Here is a 16,767-nt window from a genome sequence, read left to right on the forward strand (position 1 = left end):
GGACATTATTAAAAACTCATCTCATACTTTATCTAAATTATTATCGTTCACATAATTACATAATTATATAATTATAAAATCGAATTTGTCATACTGTTACTTGGTGTTACTGATTTATACCTATATGTATTGATATATTTTACATTTTCTTTGTAATCAACACCGACAAAGTTCCTAAATCCTAATTCTTATAAAACGTTGGTAAAGGTAGAAATACTATTGAGAAAAATGTAATATTGTGTTAGTTGGGCCGTTAAATATAGTAAAATGGGCCGGTTGCATACAGAGAATAGTGGGCAGAAACCCTTCCAGTCCGGCCCTGTTTGAATCCGTTTGTACAGTATCCAATTCAATAATATCAGAATGTAAAAACAAGGACGGTAACGCTTTAGCGTTAAGTCGTTTAGTGCCAATACTCGAACAATCGCTTGTGAAATGTAGAGAACAAACATACTTTTTAGCATAAACTAAACAAGGATCTTCATTTTTTAATCCAACAATTTCCATCCAAGTTTTAAGTCTTTCCATATCTGTACGTGGATTAGGAAAACGATGGCATATCACATCTACAATAAAGAATTAAAATAAAACTGTAATTTAACATACCAGATATGAAAAATTATAAAAACTATGAAAGGTACCATCCCATTTTGTTCATATCATACTAGACCATAGCGAATTATAAGACAATGCTTAGACCATACAAGGTATAATAAAATGCAAAAATAAATACCTATAATATAACATTATTATAAATTGTACATGAAAACAGAAATTACATACCTCTCGATTTACAGCCACCCACAACACATCTGAAGGCATTCTTCGGAGGCATTATTAAATCAAATATTTAATAATATACCTAATGATGATCAACGATAAATGTTATATATCAATATCAGTAACAAGTAAAAGTAAATAAAAAAACGAATCGTCAATCAATATTCAAATTCAACACTAATACATTAAACACTTTAACAGAACTCGTGAAAAAAACGTTGCATTCGCAAATTTTGAACAAGTCGTAATGTAATCAGAAATCACAAAGTGATATAACCTAACATAGTTCAACAGCTGATAACGACGTAGTACTGAAAGCGCTACCGGTGGTTGCGTAGTGCAAACTATGTCGTTTAAATCCCCACTATAGAGTTGCACTAGCCTGTAAGTTGTGATGTTTGATGAGTTTATGTGTGTTGCGGGTTGTCTATGCTTGGTAACTTATACAAGATCGGAGGAGCCTGTACTACGAATCGCCTATACAGAGGAGCCTATGCTTTTAGATGTAAAATTTAAGTGGGGGGAGATCCAGAATCTACATTATTATACTACTCTTGTTCAATTTTTTTACCTCAGTATCATCCGGGATAGTTAGCCAGTCTCTCCTAATTTAATGTGTTCAGTGAAGGTTGGGCGTCCGTCATGAGCAGTATGATTATAAACCCATAGCTACCAGACTCGGAAGTCGGATTAACATCTCGCAGACATGCACTCGATCTCCAGTTTCTAAAGAACAACCTATCTTAAAAATCGACACACTCACACTCCTGTATTTAATTAATTTAAAAATACTCAACAAACTGTTCGACATATTAAACACTTTACCATTCCACTATCAACCACAAACTATAGTATATATATATATATATATCAAATGAACCCATATGGAAAAATGTACATTAACAAGTCAATATTTTTATTGAAGGATTGATTGATGTTAAATTAATTGTACTTTATTTAGTACAATTATTGAGCATTTCGATTTTAGAATTTGGATGATAAGCAGATCAATAAAACTTCGAAGGATTAATATTGTTATTATTATCAGCTCTCGTTCACGAACACAAGTATTCAAAAATGTACATTCAGGAAAAAAATAGGTACAATTCAATTTAATTGTTATTATAATTTATAATTAAGTAAATGAGTCTTTATCTTTCTAAAAAAGTTGAATTACAAGTCTAGTATTAGTATTACACACTAAAGTCCAATCATATAACTAAATTATTATACTAAGTCTTGAATTAAAAGTATACATATAATGGTACATACACCTATTGTTCAAATGTTTAAATACTGTAAATATTTAATAGGTTTTGATTAAAACATATTTTTGTGTACTTAAGCAGAACAAGTACAAGCCGCCAAGATTACAATAATAAGATTATTATTTTTAAATATTAAATCTCCAATATTGGGAACCTGTACTCTCTTCTACTGACTAGTATATAAAAATAATAATTAAGTTTAATTTAAAAATTATAGAACTAATCATAATATTGTGTATTCATATATATTTAATATTTTTATATCACAGGTCACTCATCGCTGAATAATTCACAGTATTTTTGCGCGTGCTCGTAAAAGATTTCATTTTTTTGAATCGACTATTATCTGATCTCCTTTAACTATGTTGTAACTGTATAATCTCTTGTTTGGAAACTTCATTTCTTCGGGACCAATAACTGAACACACATGTTGATCCATATAAAACACCCGCATACGGTGTGCTGGTATACCGGAAAATTTTTCAAATTTTTGTTTGAGTTCGTTTACGGTCTGATATACATCTAAAATATGTTGTTCACATTTGTCACCACAAATAATCTTCACCTGAACTTTACTTTCAGGTGTCAAGTCTATATTTACTAAAGGATCAAGTTTTCCGTGAACTTGAACCAATTCATTATACCTGAAACATTTTGACATTAAAGTTAGTGATCATTTTTGTTAGGATATCAATAGGAATGTACCTACAGATTAGCATACCATGAGCCTATTCATACCTCTCTACGATGAGTCTGTATTCAATCTAATGTATTATTAATAGTAAAAAAATAACTTTAATACAGTAATATAAATATACAAATAATAAAATGTACTTAGTAATGTAGGCTGGCAGATAGTCTCTGCTCAGAATAATATGCAATTATCATTAAATTCAATTAACATAAATCCATTACAGTGACCTACTCTATAACGATGCCCACTATGCAGCAGAGCGGTTACCTATATTTGCCCACATTTTTAACTTTTAATTTTGCAAACTAGTGCGTCTGAATTAAAAGTGCTCGAATGTTATCTGTTAAAAAGTTTAAATGTTCGAATATTATTTGTATTGTAGAATAACAAAATTTAATTTTTCGGTATAAAAATGAATTATTATTATTATTATTTATAATTTAACTATACAATTAAATATGATATTATGTGTTTATTAAAAAAAAAAAACGTCTTAAAAAGATAAATTATAAGCGATTCCCCTTAAAAGTTTTGGAACATATCCAATAATATATTTCGGTGTTATCTCGTTTTCGCGTATTTTTTTTACTTAACATAATATTAGTTTATTAGTTTATTAAACTTATAATATTATTGACATTTAACATAACTTTATTGTATATTGTCGCAACACATTTTATAACACAATACATTTGACAGTCGACTAACAAACACTATTAGGCACCCTTAATACACTGTTTCTTGCACACTGATTAACAGATGCCAATATTGGTGTCGGTTTTAAATGCACCGCATATAGGTACAATGTTCAATGCATACATGTTCCGATAGGAATAAAATGTAATCTCGATTACCCGATATCGTTGGAGTTATTGGAATGATGACTACACATTTATATATAATATATATATATTATATTATAAGGGTGGTTTATCACGCGATCATAAAAGTATACCTATCAACAATTTATTAGGCGAAATATATCTGTGACTATGAACGATATATTCGTATACTCGTAATTATGTTCAAATAGGAAAATATATGTTTCGTACATAATACTATTCAATCACAAGTCCATTCGAACAGATTTGTTCGAACATTCGACTAGTTTCTCTACTAACTCATTACATTAAGTTAAAACTTATAACATCTTATAAGGCTATGACTTATTTTAGTTTTATAGTATTTGATAGTAATTATTATAATGTGAAACCAAATTAATATGCGAACAATTTTACAAAAATATTCTGATAAATCGGTATTATAAGATAAAAAATATAGGTTGGCAGATTGCCATTTGTAAATCTAAAGTCGAAAGTGGGTTTAAATGCCCAATAACAAACATTGAAACATAAGAGTAAAAACAAACCTAAGGGGAGTATAAAATGTTAGAATAAATCACATATTTGCAAGTACCTATTTTAGATTATCCAAAAATTAAATACTTATTACTTACGGAATAATACGTAGTGATTATATGTGTTCATTGTTAACACGTTGTACATTTTATTACTATAGATAATTAAAATCTGTACCGATAAAAAAAAATATACGAGTTTAATATTAAGTACCTAATCTTTTTTTTTTACCTTTCTGGTCGTTCGTTTTCAGGCTTATCCATGTAATATCTTATTAAAAACCGTTCAGCATCTTCTCTATCATCAGCTGTAATTTCTGCTCCACCATTCAAAGTTTGTATGCACGTTAATCGTGCAATCAACAACTGTCTGCGTTCGTGTTCTGTGTATTCTTGTCTTTCAGAGTTTTCCTAAAATAAAACAATCAGTTCCCATTTCCATTTAAGAAATTAAAAAAATATAATATATCACTCACTTCGAATATCGGGCAGCCTTGTATCCTTAGGTATCTTAATGCAGGAAAGCGTCCCAGGATGTCAACGTCGTCCCACGTTCTAATTAAAGTTCTGTTTAGATTTAGGAATCTAAGATGTGTAAATGCATCGTGTGGCGAATCCAATGTCATATCTTAAAAACAAAATGCCATGATTATAATAAAATCTCGCACATTTTGTCTTAAAACTCACTGCAAAATCCACTTCCTTGTCTTGGGTAGGACAACAGTCCTAGGTGAGAATCCGGCGAAGGTGGTGGAGTCATAAGTGACTGCAAGGGACATTCAGCAAGCACCAACGATTCAAGATTTGGAAATGCTCGACCTAGTTTACACACTTCAGACCACGTAGACACAGGGTTTCCTGTAAACGTTATATTGCTTAAATTTAGTATTTATATTAAACAAATAATTACAAGGAATTATTATATTGTAATTTATAAGTGCATACTTATAGAATACATATTAAAGACTCTTAAAGTTAGGTAGGTACCTGTAAAATGTAACCTTTTCACTGAGGGCATTTGAATATGTTGACAATGTTCGTCGTCATCCAAGTCGATAACGTCGTAATTATTCATACTCAAGTGTATTTCTTCGACCCTATAGGAGTATTTTGATGTAAATATAATTGTCAACCTTTTTAAATTGAAATAAACTCACATAGGTATTCGTTTTAATATGTGCCTAAAGCTGCGCCATGTAATATTTGTAGAATTCAACACAATACTCTTCAAACACGGGTATGTTTCTCCAGTGTCGTCGCAAACCTCAATCGCGCTATTTATATCAGAACTTAAATTGTTAAAACTTAGATTGGCGAATTTCAGTCTCGGCATAATATGTAATATTTTGAATATCTAAAATTAAACATAGTCAATAATTAATTTTTAACATAGTATCGATCGTAGGTACATCGATAAAAAAAAATTAAAAAAGAAATAGAAGCATTCTAAGTAAAAGTATTATATACTGTACATATATATACAGTTATACCCACCCATATGGTATAACCTTGGAAACATGAAAAGGTATAACCTTTACTATGTAATTGTCATTTATTAATTATTATATATACCTATGCAAAATATGTAGGACTTACTTCACTCCATCTAGACAAACAGTTCTGAGCTAAATCCAATTCTTCAACACCATGGCATTTATCTCTCAAGTCGGATTCTTGTCCGGCCGAATCAATGTCACAGTCATTTAATACCAATAAATTAGGTATCATATTCCTGGGATTTTTACGTGGCACATATATTGCTATAGGCATCTGATCGAACGTATCATCTTCAAAACATTCGTACTTCTCTACGATCGCTTCTAAAAGCGACGGCATGGCAACAACTTTTTTTTCGTCCTGTTTCGTTTAAATATCCTGCAACCAAAATAATATCTGTTTAATTTGATTAAATTGTGTAATATAGGTAGCCAAGTATTTTAATTAGTGTTTTTAAAATAGTTCAGTAAACATATATAAAGATATAATTGATATAGTTTGTAAAGAGAGATTATACGGAGATCGCAGCGATGTAATATTTGTAACGTATTTCATTGTTCCAACGACCTTACAAAAAATAATCATTTTTTTTTACGATCAACCAACATTAACCAAATACTGAAATAAACCTAGGATTAGATAAGTGTTTAAGTTGGACTTAACCGGTTATAGACGATGATGGTCTGTGCCTAAACCTTGATATACCCTATATTGGTAAATATCATAAATTTCATGATGTACAAAACATTATTATATTGTTTTAAAACTTTTACTTAGAAGCACACAAAAAAATTGCACGCTTTAGTTGGTAAGTTTAATTTTTTTACAATTTTAGTTTGGTAAGACCATTATTCAGTGATTATTAAAAAAGTGATACTATAATTTATAAATACCTACATTTCTAAACAAATTTCTCGACAACTAGTGGTTCATATATTATTATGGTCAGATGTAAATGTATATATGGATACATAGCATATTTGCGTTGAGACTCACGAGTGGCTCTCAACGAGTCAATGAGCTATGACTTGAGATTAAAGTTACTGAGGTTTTCGTTAGAATTGTCATAGTGGTTGTAAATCAGAACTGGTTGCACGAGACCGGCAAATTCACGTTCGTGGTGCACATAGACCAATATTTATATAATATATATAAATATATTAGGTATGGTAGATTACTATCTATAATCAATTCACAATTGTATATATTTTGTTCTATGGGTCTATATTAATGGGTATCTCGATTACGAATCAACTTGTCAAAACAAGTAAGTACAAGGGACTACAAAAAAAATGGCCGTCTTTTTGTAGTGTGTATAATTTACATACAACCACAGAATTTCTTTCATGCTAACCTATTTCGACTGCGGTGTGCGTAGTAATGTATATCAATTGGCATAGTCATATATATTTAATTTACCTATATATTATTATTTATTAATATGGGTAATAACTAATAATATATATTATAGTATTTACATAGTAGGTATTACACAATTTCACATAATACATACCTATATTATAACATATTTTTACTTATTAACTATAATAATTAATACCTTAGGGATATAATGCTTGTATGTTTCCCAATTATGTTTTATTTGAAAATAATACTGGTCAAACATATTAGCTGTTGTATAAAATGTTGATTAAAATAAATTATTTAAAAATACTATCACTCTCTCATATATAGAGTAAATACCTATAAATCTACGTAAATATTATTGTATTATATTATACATATTGCCTATATCAAATCATTTATTAACTTAATGAATTAACTAAAGTTAAAATATTTAAAAACAAAATTATATCTAGTGTACACTGTGCTGTTGTTATGACATTAATGTAACAATTTATACCTATTGTTACCAATAAATTTTTTTGTATTTTTAGGTTCTGGACGGAGTGATGCATGAATAATGTGTGTTTTTTATTTTTATATTATTTTTCATGTCTTACGTCACATTTGAGAGCAGTAATAATGGTTCAATATTCAATTTCGAGGGAAGTTCCGGTAGAAAATTAGATCTAGTTGATTATTCGAAAGGGTCATAATTCATCAAAAGAAAAAAATTCTCAGTACTTTTAAAAATAATTGATTCAAAATTCAAGTTCAAATTTTAACAAAATATTATTTAAGTGTTATTTTTTAGTAGTATTTCGAAAAACATAATTTTAAGGAACTTGAAATTTTTGACACTATGTACCTATATTATTATTAATTTAATGCAGACATTTTCAAAATATTAAAATTGTATAAGTTATACCACAAGTTTATTAACTCTAGTCTACCGTACATCGGCATTTCCTTATAAGTTAATAACAGTTAGTACCTATACCTAATATTATAATAATTACTATATATATTATTACAATATAATATACCTAAGATTTCTTTTTAATACATTTAACCAAAATTAGCTTTTACACCGCATTACAAATAATAATATAAATATATAATAAAATATCCTTAGAAAAATACAGATTAAAATATCTTCGTTAAGAATAGTTTTTCATATGCTATGATTTATCATTGAATTCAAATTTAAGACAACCATTACAGGAATTACTCAATAACAAGGTAAATTCACCACTTACTGTACAGTTGAGTCATTGATTAAATATAATAAGTATAATATTAAGTATATTGAGTATAATATTTAATCAATGGTGCCGAGTACCCCGATTTTTCAAAAATTAATTTTATATAATTACATTCAAATGGCACACATTATAGATTAGTCTCATTAATCATTATAATACCTATAAATTAAAACACATTATTTTGTTCACGATATTTTAAATGGTAAAATTGGACAATACAATTTTGAAGTACCTATTACAAACTTAAGTTCGTTAGAATAAAACATTGTACCTACCAACTCATTTCATATAAACGTACGACTTTGCAGCCTTTACCCTATATTTTAAAGAAGCATCTTATACCTAAATTAAATTGTAATAATAGTAATCTGTGTAATAACCTAATAGTATGTGCCTGTTATACGTATAAAAATTTAAACGAACTAGTAATACTTTAGAATGAGAATATGAGATATTCAAATAACATTTAATTTATTCGTTACCTATAACATATTTATCCTCGTATTTATCCACTATATCAGAATTCATATTATGACTTTTACTGCCTATATAGGTAATATATATTTATTAAAAATCGCATACACTATAGTAGAATAATATGAACAAAATCGTGATCTCAAAAAACTCGGTCTTTTTATGTTACTCTTAAACCCGGAAAGGTACACGACCTGTCATCAGGTCAGGAACCTGTGTTGTCATTGTGCATGTCAAAGCCAGATGGCATCGTTTATGTATACCTAAACGACTGTTCGCAATGTATTTACTATTTAGGTATACTGTATATCAAGTATAAACCATATACACGTTTTGTATATTAATTGGACTATACGGCTGTCCTCCTCTGCACTTTTCATTGTCACTATATATAGGATATACAACCAAAATTTGATTAATTTATCTTAATATATTGAATTCACTCATTCAATAGTTTAACTCCAATAAAATTTGATTTATTGAAAATGACAGATTCCTTAGTATAGGTATAACTACAATATATTACGATGTATAAAGAGAACGGTAACTATGCCAACGTTATCTTAAAGAAATTCTATGAGTCCAATATATCTACTATTGTTTATTCATATTCATTTAATTTATATATTATACAGAACATTAGTTGGCAACCATTTTGGACTATCGGGTCACATACAAAAATTAAAAAGGTTTCGTGGGCCGGACAAAAATAAAAAGGATAATAAAATTATAATAAACGCATGGTTTTGGAGTCTTGCTTGTTTATTAATTTATCATAATATTGTTATACATTTTGTATTGAATTATTTTTATTAATAATAAATACAACGGGATTTATTTGTTAACATATTTCATAATCAGGCATTGTAATGATAATAAAAACATTTTTTTTTTTTTTGTAAATACTAAAACAACTTTATAGTTATTTTTTTATAATTTAATTTTTGTCCTATAGTTTTTCAAATTGAATTTTAAGTTCACACATTACACAAAAAAGAAGACAATAATAATAATAACTATGATATTATGGAAGGAGAAAGAAAATATATCACATCAATAAAGACCAAACGCCCGCAATACATTCATATTGATAGCTGTTAGCTAACAATCCCTATGTACTTTGATTGCAAACTTATATAATATATTTTATTATTTTGATACTTTTATATAGGTATAGCTATTATAGCATGTATAATACCTTTTTATTGAAATTTAATAAAAAAAAACTCGCGAGCTCCGTTAAATTATGGTTTGCACTTTGGGCGTTTCAATTCAACGGTTTAACACTTAATAGTATCACAACTCACAAGTCAGGCACCTCTAAGGTAGTCTCTACCTATTATATTATTATATGAACAACTATTATTCTTTAAACATTAGTTTTCACCGAATCATGTTAAATTTTCCAAAAAAAAATAGCGTTTATCAGTTTTTTGCGTGAATAATACTGACGGAGAAACCGTAGACCAGAACGGTTCCCTCATACCACCGCGTATTGTTCTTGGCCTGTGTGTAGGACAAAGGAGGTCTGTCACCTGTTGCCGGTTGGAAAAAAGGAACTCGCACGTCCGTAACCGTATCTATACTTTCGTCTTCTACGTGTCAACTCTATTTCTCTCTGTCTCTCTTTCTCTCATTTTACACACACACACACACACACACACACACACACATATATGTATATTGTATATCTTATTAATAATAGGATGGAATAAAATACAGGTGTCTCAAGTCTAGTATACTCTAGTCTTCCGCTACCATAAGCGTGCGCACGGGGTAGTCATAGTAGGCACTTGACTACTCTGCGAACTCCCCCGGCCCCCCTCAATATTCAATATTATTATTATAATTGATAGTCAATCATAAAATAATTGTTTACCATGGTAAATGTAGATAAATGAGGTTACCCCATCCAAATTAGTTTTTGTAACTTAGGTGTGAATATGAATATTATATATACCTAATATGTGTGTGTGTTAATGTATTTATGTATGACTAGTGACTACCCTGCCAGAAATTCTGAGCACGCTTATGTCCGCTACAAAACCATTGGAGTTGAAAATATAATATAATCAACTAAATATATCATTTACAATTAAAGCAGTTTAATATATAATGAATAAACATTTCCACATTTGTTGTTAACTATAAATATATGTTGTATTGCCTACTATATAATACTACTACCTATGTAATATGTATACAGTATACACCCGGAGAGAGATGATTGTAACATAATATACCTAATACTATATACGATATCAGTATAATTATAATGATAGGTAAGTTATAATTTATAAATGATAGTAATTATAATGTATATTGTATAGCCACACTAACATAAAAATACAAGCAACTGCCTGAGGAAATATTACTCTAATCAGTAGGTAATCACCATAAGATATAATTTATAACGTTGTGTAAACATTATTACCATATTTCATACAATCATGTCCGGAAGGTATATTATTTTTTTGAAAAATTACAAAAATATATATATTGAATTTAGTCGGAAGCTTATTATATCTCAGTCAGATTACAAGACCAGACATAACTTTTTCAGTAAATCTAGTTAGTAGCCAAATGGTGCCAACAATGTATGGAGACAATCAAAGTGCGATTAAACTTGTAAAAAATCCAGAGTTTCATAGAAGAACAAAGCACATAGATGTTCGCTACCACTATATAAGAGAAAAGTTCAATGAGGGATTGTTTTAATTGGAGTACATATCCAGCAAGGAGCAGATTGCGGAATTATGACAAAGCCAACTCCACGAATGCGGTTCAATGAGCTAAGGAAGATGTTAGGAGTTATAAATAGTGATGTATAAGGGTATATTGTTTAAGGGAAAGTGTTGGAATTATAAACAAAACACCCTATATAATGTAGTATATAAGTAATATATTCACACTGTAGTTCGGCAGACGCTGACCATACATTTTTATAATACTACAGCATATAATACGTCTTGTGTAGGGTAGCCGGGTATACATTGTTAGTCGTTGATTTATATTACACCTCGTAACACTATTGTACATCGTATCATTATACTTATTATTATATTATATATATCCGATCTTATTATTATTTACCTTTAACTTCTATATATCTGTGTACTTAAACAAGTTCAATGATACTTTTTTAATATGTAAAATAATCAACGACGCTTGAAATAGTTGAAACCATATTAATATAACCGTACCCTTAGATGGCCAAATGGGAAACTTGTCGTGGTTAAAATAGAATACAGGTAATATTATGATAAAATTATAATACTTTACTTATTGTATGTTACAATGATGCCCAAGCATAGGATGTAATGTACGACAATAATAGTTAATATTTTATAAATGAATTATTACTATAGGTAGCTATACAATTAAAATGCAATTTTACTTATTGTATTTAAATTAAATTCGTGATCATTGTTAATTTAATTTTTATAAAATAAATTAAAGAAATGTAGCTATATGACTTGCATATATACTTGGTATATTATATTATGATAATCTTCTTAATCGTGCGGATTATTTATTATATATTTATATTTATATTATTCATTTTACATATTGTCAACAAGAAGAAAGCCCACCAGTGTTATCTTGATTGATATTTTCGTTCTATATATATTTAGATACCTACACTTTACATAATATATTTTAATGTTTATGCGTATTTCTAAAGTATTTTATTTATTCAAATATTTATTTGAATAATAATGTTCTGTTAAAACATTTACATATAGGTAAGAAAACTTGATTTCATTGTATGTAGTATGTATTTAAACTATTTGATTTTCTATACGTTGTGAGTCTTTTGTTTTTTACGATAATTCTAACCAATTATCATATATTATATTATAATATTATAGATACATAATATATATGCGTGTGTGTGGAGTACGTGACAAATTATCGGTTTGATATATTTTAAGCATGGCTGTCTCAAAGCGGTTTAAACCTAATAATATATAATGATATCTTACTGACAAAGCAAAATAATAATTTCTTAATTTTGGTGTATTATAATATATTGTTGCCAGACAGTGTAAATTGTTAATTGTCTTAAAAATCATAAGATACTAATTTCATTAATTAAGTGTCACTCAATTCTTAATTCAAATGGTTGTTTACAATCTGATTTGCGTTTTCCATTCATTTGTAACAATAATGTGAGATGAGTCAGATATTATTTACAGGGCTACGACCTTAAAATGTAAATACACGTTTTAAAATATCATAATAATATTATCTTATAAACTGTTTTTTTATATAAAATGTTATTAGGTAGGTATTATTTTTATATTGAAAAATCATTTAACTATAACTGCGAATATCTGAGTAAAAAATATAAATATATATATATTTTTTTTAATCGATATTATAAATTCATTGAAAACTTGGCCATTAGTATATTGTTCGTTTATAGATACAACATTATGTTTTTATATTAAATTCAAATTGTATAAAATATTTTAATTTATAATACATAATTACTTCCTGCTATTATGGGTAATACAAAAAATATCCACTAATAATATAATCTGTAAAAGACAAAAAATGTTTGTGACTGACTGTGTCCTTATGCATTCCTAAACCGTTTATCCGGTTACGATGAAATATGGTACAGAGATAGATTAGATCTCGGGAAAGAAGATAGACTACATTTTGTTGTGAAAATAAATAAATAAAAGGTCCACCCGGGGAAGTTCTCAAACAGGGATTTTGAGATTATTATTATTTTTTTTATATATAAATGGTATCTATTGGTTTTATTTAGTTAAAATAATAATTGGTAGATTATAATAAATTAGCCGCAAAACTAATAATAATTTTATAACAACGTAGGCGATTTATAAATGACTCACTTACATACGTTGTCGCGTTAGTGTAAATATCATAGAAATCATAGAATTGTATATTTTTATTATCCATTATTATTATTATTACGATTTATCTTATCTAAATTGTCTACAAACAGAAGCTATTGTTCGATTAGGATGCTTACAACATAATAGGTACTAATAATTATAATTTTGAGTTTTGACATACTAATTGCTATTTTTTACTAGCTACCTACTGCCTACTAATAAATACTATTATAATTTATAACTATTACAATTAATATTATTATTAGTTAATAGTTATTACATAATAAAACAATATAACATTGCGAAAGGTTACAATATTGTCCCTGAAAGATTATATTTAAAATTGAATCAATAAAGGAATTATAAGAGCTGATAATGAGAATATTAAATTATAGGAAACAAGAATACATTAAAAGCGGAAGAAATAAATTAATTCAGTGGACTTATATGATCTTAAATTTAAAATGAATTGTGATAACATAGGTATTAGAGATGGTTTCTAAAGGTAAATTTTGGTTTTTTGTTGCTTCTATACACAGTTTTGCAAATGTTTTCATTTACAATTTGATAATTTAGAGGTGCTTTCATAACTATATTTTCTAAAAATATATATTTATTTAAGCTTACCGATTATTTTTTGTTGGTATAATTATACCTAACGTGTACGTTATATACATATAACGTATACCAATATATTGGTGTATGTTAATGATGTTCATTTTTCTTTAATTTGTACCATAATACATTTTTATAAAAACCCGATTGAAAGTAGGTATCGATACGATCATATTTTTACATTAAAAATAATTATAATATGCTACTAAGCTGCAAGAGCATTACGATATTGTAACATATTACATAGTAACATAATAATATAATAATATCTAGCTGGTAACGAATATTACCAACACCGTAAAATAATCCTGTTCTTACGAAATCTACCGAAATTACGTAAATACAGTAAAGTAGTTTTTTAAAATTTTTTACTGCTGCGTATTTTAAATTCATCACTGCCCGTATTTATTTTATTTTATCCATACGAACAACTGAATTCTTGAATATTAATTATTAATTATTATCAACTATAAAATATAAGCTCTTAGTCGGAACCATAATTATTCAGTATATTGTTTTATTATTTTGTAATGTTTTTGTGTATTGATTAAACGTGAATATAAAATCAAAAAAGGTGGGTAAGTGGATGTCGCTCTGCTGTACAGTAGGTTACAAGTGGGTCACTGTATAATGGAGAGTATTAAATTTGAATTCAATGATATAATATCACTGTATAAAAAAAACGATTCTGAGCGGAGACTGTATGTCAGTCTAGACGTAAGACATAATATTATATATGGTATAAAAAAAAAAATTGACCTCTAATAGAGGTACCTATAATAAATTCCAAATTAATCATATCACAATATCTATTAGGTACTTATAACGCGTTATACATCAACAACAAACCGTGATACTATCATAGATATATAATAGTATACTTTAGAAGTTTCAAGTACCCACGAATAATATTATACAATCACAACAAAATAACTAAAACAGTTATTCCAGGTTTTTAATATGTAATCTCGTCCAAATTTGAACTTAAAATGACTATAAAAATAAACTGTGTAAATGTATTTTTTAGATTTTTTGGTAACAGAATTAATTACTTACGTGGAATCTTGTTCTAAATTTTCAATTCTTAGATACAAAAGTTGAACATTTTATAAATTTTTAACTACAAAATAATTATTAAAATTTAAATTTGATACATTTTGTCAAAATTAGATCTTTAAATGCTTATAAAAAAAAATTGTGCCTATGTATTTTTAAAATTTTTCAACTGCTATTGTAACAATATATCAGGAGCCTTGTAGTAAATTTTTACACTTTTTGGCACTACAGATAACACTTTATTGATATTTATAGAAAAAGACTAAAAAAATTGAAAACTGAGAATGTCCTTAACAGCTTAAAAAGAGTCAAAATATTTTCAAAATTATATGGTGTATAGAAAATGAAAATATTAACACTCAGTGAAATTTTCAAATATCTATAGTCATTTGTTTTTTTAATACAATAAAATAAGAAAATCGTCACATGAGAAATCGAGCGAACATCAAATGTTGTAAAAATATGAATTTCAAACACTCATAAAAATTTAATTTGACTTTCTTGTAGACATTTTTTTTTGATAAAGGTAGACAATATTATGTGGAATCTTGAAATACATTTTCAAATCTTAGATTTAAAAAGAAAAATTTTTACGAATTCTTAACTCAAAATAATTTCTAATTTTCGTAATTTTACATATTTTGTCAATTTTTGAACTTTAAATGCTTATAAAGAAAAACTGTGACTAAGGATTTTTAATATTTTTCAAATGTCATTGTAACAATATAGTAGGAGCCATGTATTCAATTTTCAAGTATTTTTACTCGACGAATAAAGTTTTATTGACATTTATAGAAAAAAAAACTAATAAAATTGGAAACTGAAAACGTCCCTAAACAGTTCAAAACCAATCAAAATATTTTGAAAATTTTATTATGTATAGAAAATGAAAATATAAACAACCAGTGAAAATTCCATGTATCTACGGTTATTTGTTTTAAAGTTACACCCAAAACCTTAATCGATTTTCTCAAAAACAGCTTTTGCGAAAAAATTCCCGTTTTTCCTTAATTTTTCTTTTGTTTTTCACGGCGCTTTTGAAAACTATTGGAAATTTTAAATTTTGTCCTCCCGAATGCACCAACTAGATTCACTTTCCCATCAAACAAGATACTGTTGAAGAAAATCGAAGCAGTTTTACTGCCCCAAACCGAATTCGGTAGGTAAAATCAGTGGTTCAAGCGTAACCGAGGTTTAAACTATGATTGTAAAACGGGCCCTTGTAGAAATTTGCTAGACTAAACTGTTTTTAAATTATCCCACCTTATCGTCATTATCCCGCACCGGGATAATGAACCATGTAAATTATATGGTCCAAAGTTCAAACACCCCTCCCGGTCCATTATTTTTAATACTGGTTTAGACAGATTTCTCTAGCACGGTTGGTCACACTGTGACGTGTACCAATCGCTCGCGATGATACCGGTTCATCACTGTCTCCGTCGGTCCGGCGTTTCGATGATATCAGCGCTCGCCGATTGGAAAAGAAATAACAAAACGTTAAACATAACAATATTAATATAAGTTTTATTTCTGGTGCCACAGTGCG

At 28.0% G+C, this 16,767-nt stretch overlaps 2 protein-coding genes across 2 annotated transcripts in view; both read right to left on the reverse strand.

The window, feature by feature from the left end:
* On the reverse strand, window positions 1-1,758 carry LOC100571446. The gene is made up of 2 exons (XM_003243058.4): window positions 784-1,758; window positions 1-566 (listed from the first exon to the last, which is right to left on the reverse strand). The coding sequence occupies exons 1-2, from the start codon at window positions 833-835 to the stop codon at window positions 217-219; spliced, it is 402 nt and encodes a 133-aa protein (XP_003243106.1). The 5' UTR covers window positions 836-1,758; the 3' UTR covers window positions 1-216.
* A 133-nt stretch (window positions 1,759-1,891) lies between these two features.
* Window positions 1,892-16,767, reverse strand: part of LOC100165748 (tubulin-specific chaperone cofactor E-like protein) — an 18,733-nt gene continuing 3,857 nt past the window's right edge. Inside the window, exons 2-8 of the mRNA XM_001947187.5 lie at window positions 5,696-5,974; window positions 5,257-5,453; window positions 5,087-5,196; window positions 4,787-4,957; window positions 4,576-4,727; window positions 4,332-4,510; window positions 1,892-2,692 (exon numbers count right to left, since the gene is read on the reverse strand). Coding sequence (XP_001947222.2) covers window positions 2,371-2,692; window positions 4,332-4,510; window positions 4,576-4,727; window positions 4,787-4,957; window positions 5,087-5,196; window positions 5,257-5,453; window positions 5,696-5,935 — 1,371 coding nt within the window. The 5' untranslated portion in view covers window positions 5,936-5,974 and the 3' untranslated portion in view covers window positions 1,892-2,370. The remainder of the gene's footprint in view (window positions 2,693-4,331; window positions 4,511-4,575; window positions 4,728-4,786; window positions 4,958-5,086; window positions 5,197-5,256; window positions 5,454-5,695; window positions 5,975-16,767) is intronic.

This window comes from Acyrthosiphon pisum, chromosome A1 (assembly GCF_005508785.2).
Source record: "Acyrthosiphon pisum isolate AL4f chromosome A1, pea_aphid_22Mar2018_4r6ur, whole genome shotgun sequence".
NCBI classification, from domain to species: domain Eukaryota; kingdom Metazoa; phylum Arthropoda; class Insecta; order Hemiptera; family Aphididae; genus Acyrthosiphon; species Acyrthosiphon pisum.